Source organism: Pteropus vampyrus, unplaced genomic scaffold (genome assembly GCF_000151845.1).
Source record: "Pteropus vampyrus isolate Shadow unplaced genomic scaffold, Pvam_2.0 Scaffold320, whole genome shotgun sequence".
Classification (NCBI taxonomy): domain Eukaryota; kingdom Metazoa; phylum Chordata; class Mammalia; order Chiroptera; family Pteropodidae; genus Pteropus; species Pteropus vampyrus.
The window spans coordinates 147,701-149,092 of NW_011889101.1; the positions used below are offsets into that span (position 1 = coordinate 147,701).

Genomic DNA, 1,392 nt, shown 5'->3' on the forward strand with positions numbered 1-1,392 from the left:
GGTCCCCAAGGCCCTTGGCAGTGCGCGTGCCTCCTGCTGGGGGGTGCAGACCCACCAGGGGCTGCCGAGAGGCTGGGTCCACGGGAACAGCCTGGGGGCCGGGCAAGGGCACATGGACCTCGGCCACGGGCTCGGCTGCTGTCCCTTGCTCTGAGCAGTGTCCTGGGGAGCCACAGCCAGAGCTGTCCCGTGCTCTGAGCAGTGTCCTGGGGAGCCACAGCCAGAGCTGAACCCCGGCCCTCCGTCTCAGGCCCCAAAGGTGGGGTACAGCGCAGCTTCCCCCGCTGCAGTGCCCACCGCGGCCATCCCCTGGCTCACCCAGAGCTGCTGGGTAAGGCCTGCCAGGTCACTTCCCACCTGGGTCCCCCTCTGGGCCATGCTGCACCCGGCCCACGGCCCTCTGCTGCCTCCCTCTGGTGGCCGCAGGGAGTCCTGTTGCCCCAGGGCGGGAGGCTGCGTGGGGTCTGGGTCTGCTCCAAACAGCAGGCCACACGGCTGAGTGTCCACGCTACCCGCCTCCTCACCTCCCTGCCCACTCTCAGGGACCCACGAGCACCCCCCGCCCGGGGACGTCACCGGCATCTAGAGCCTGCCCAGCAATGGACCAGGGCCAGTGCCCACTTAGGGTCCGCAGACGCAGCCCAGCGCAAGCCTACAGTGGCTCCTGGACTCCCACCCTGCTCACAGCCCGGGGGGGGGCCAGCCCCCAGGAACTCAGGCGGCGAACCCAGACCCCGTGCCCTGGGACTGGGGGGTCCTGGCCCCAGGCTCAGAGCCAGTGGGCCTCACCCCCAAGGCACAGGCAGGCTCTGCACTCCCCTGCAGGGTCCCACCCCACTGACTCTGTGGGTTCCGGGAAGGCCTGTCACCAGCGTCTGAAGGTCCCCCAGGCAAGCTCTTACTCTGTGGGAGTGGGGGGGACAGGGGGCCGTGGCCACCCCCACTGTGGCCTGAGGCAGCTGTTCTGGTTCTCACAAGGGGCCAGGGCTGAGAGAAGGTGGCCTGGGGGATACCTCAGGAAGGGCTGCTGCTGAGGGGGGCCCAGGGCTGCTGTCCCACGCGGGGGCCCTGGCGGGGGCGAGGGAGGAAGGGGGCTGCCCTTCAGGTCCCTGGGCCCAGAAGAAACCCCAGCAGGTGACTGGATTGAGCTGAGAGCTCCCGTGGGTCCCCATCCTTCCTGCCAGAAGGAGCCCCACGTGTCCCTGCCAGTTCCTGATGCCGGGCCCAGCGCACTCGAGAACACCCGGACAGCCCTGCAGGACGCCCTGCGACACGGCGCAGCCGGCAGAGGCCGGGCCCTGCCGGGCACGACGCACGCTCCCAAAGCGGGAAGAGCCAGGGTCAGCCCCATCCCCGCCGGAGCCGGAGGAGGCCCCCTTCCCTGTGGCACCC

At 70.5% G+C, this 1,392-nt stretch overlaps 1 protein-coding gene across 1 annotated transcript in view; it reads right to left on the bottom strand.

Moving 5' to 3' along the window:
* MTA1 (metastasis associated 1) overlaps positions 1 to 1,392 on the bottom strand; it is a 22,417-nt gene that overhangs the window by 14,350 nt on the left and 6,675 nt on the right. Inside the window, exon 4 of the mRNA XM_023521861.1 lies at positions 843 to 903. Within this exon, the coding sequence (XP_023377629.1) occupies positions 843 to 903 (61 nt within the window). The remainder of the gene's footprint in view (positions 1 to 842; positions 904 to 1,392) is intronic.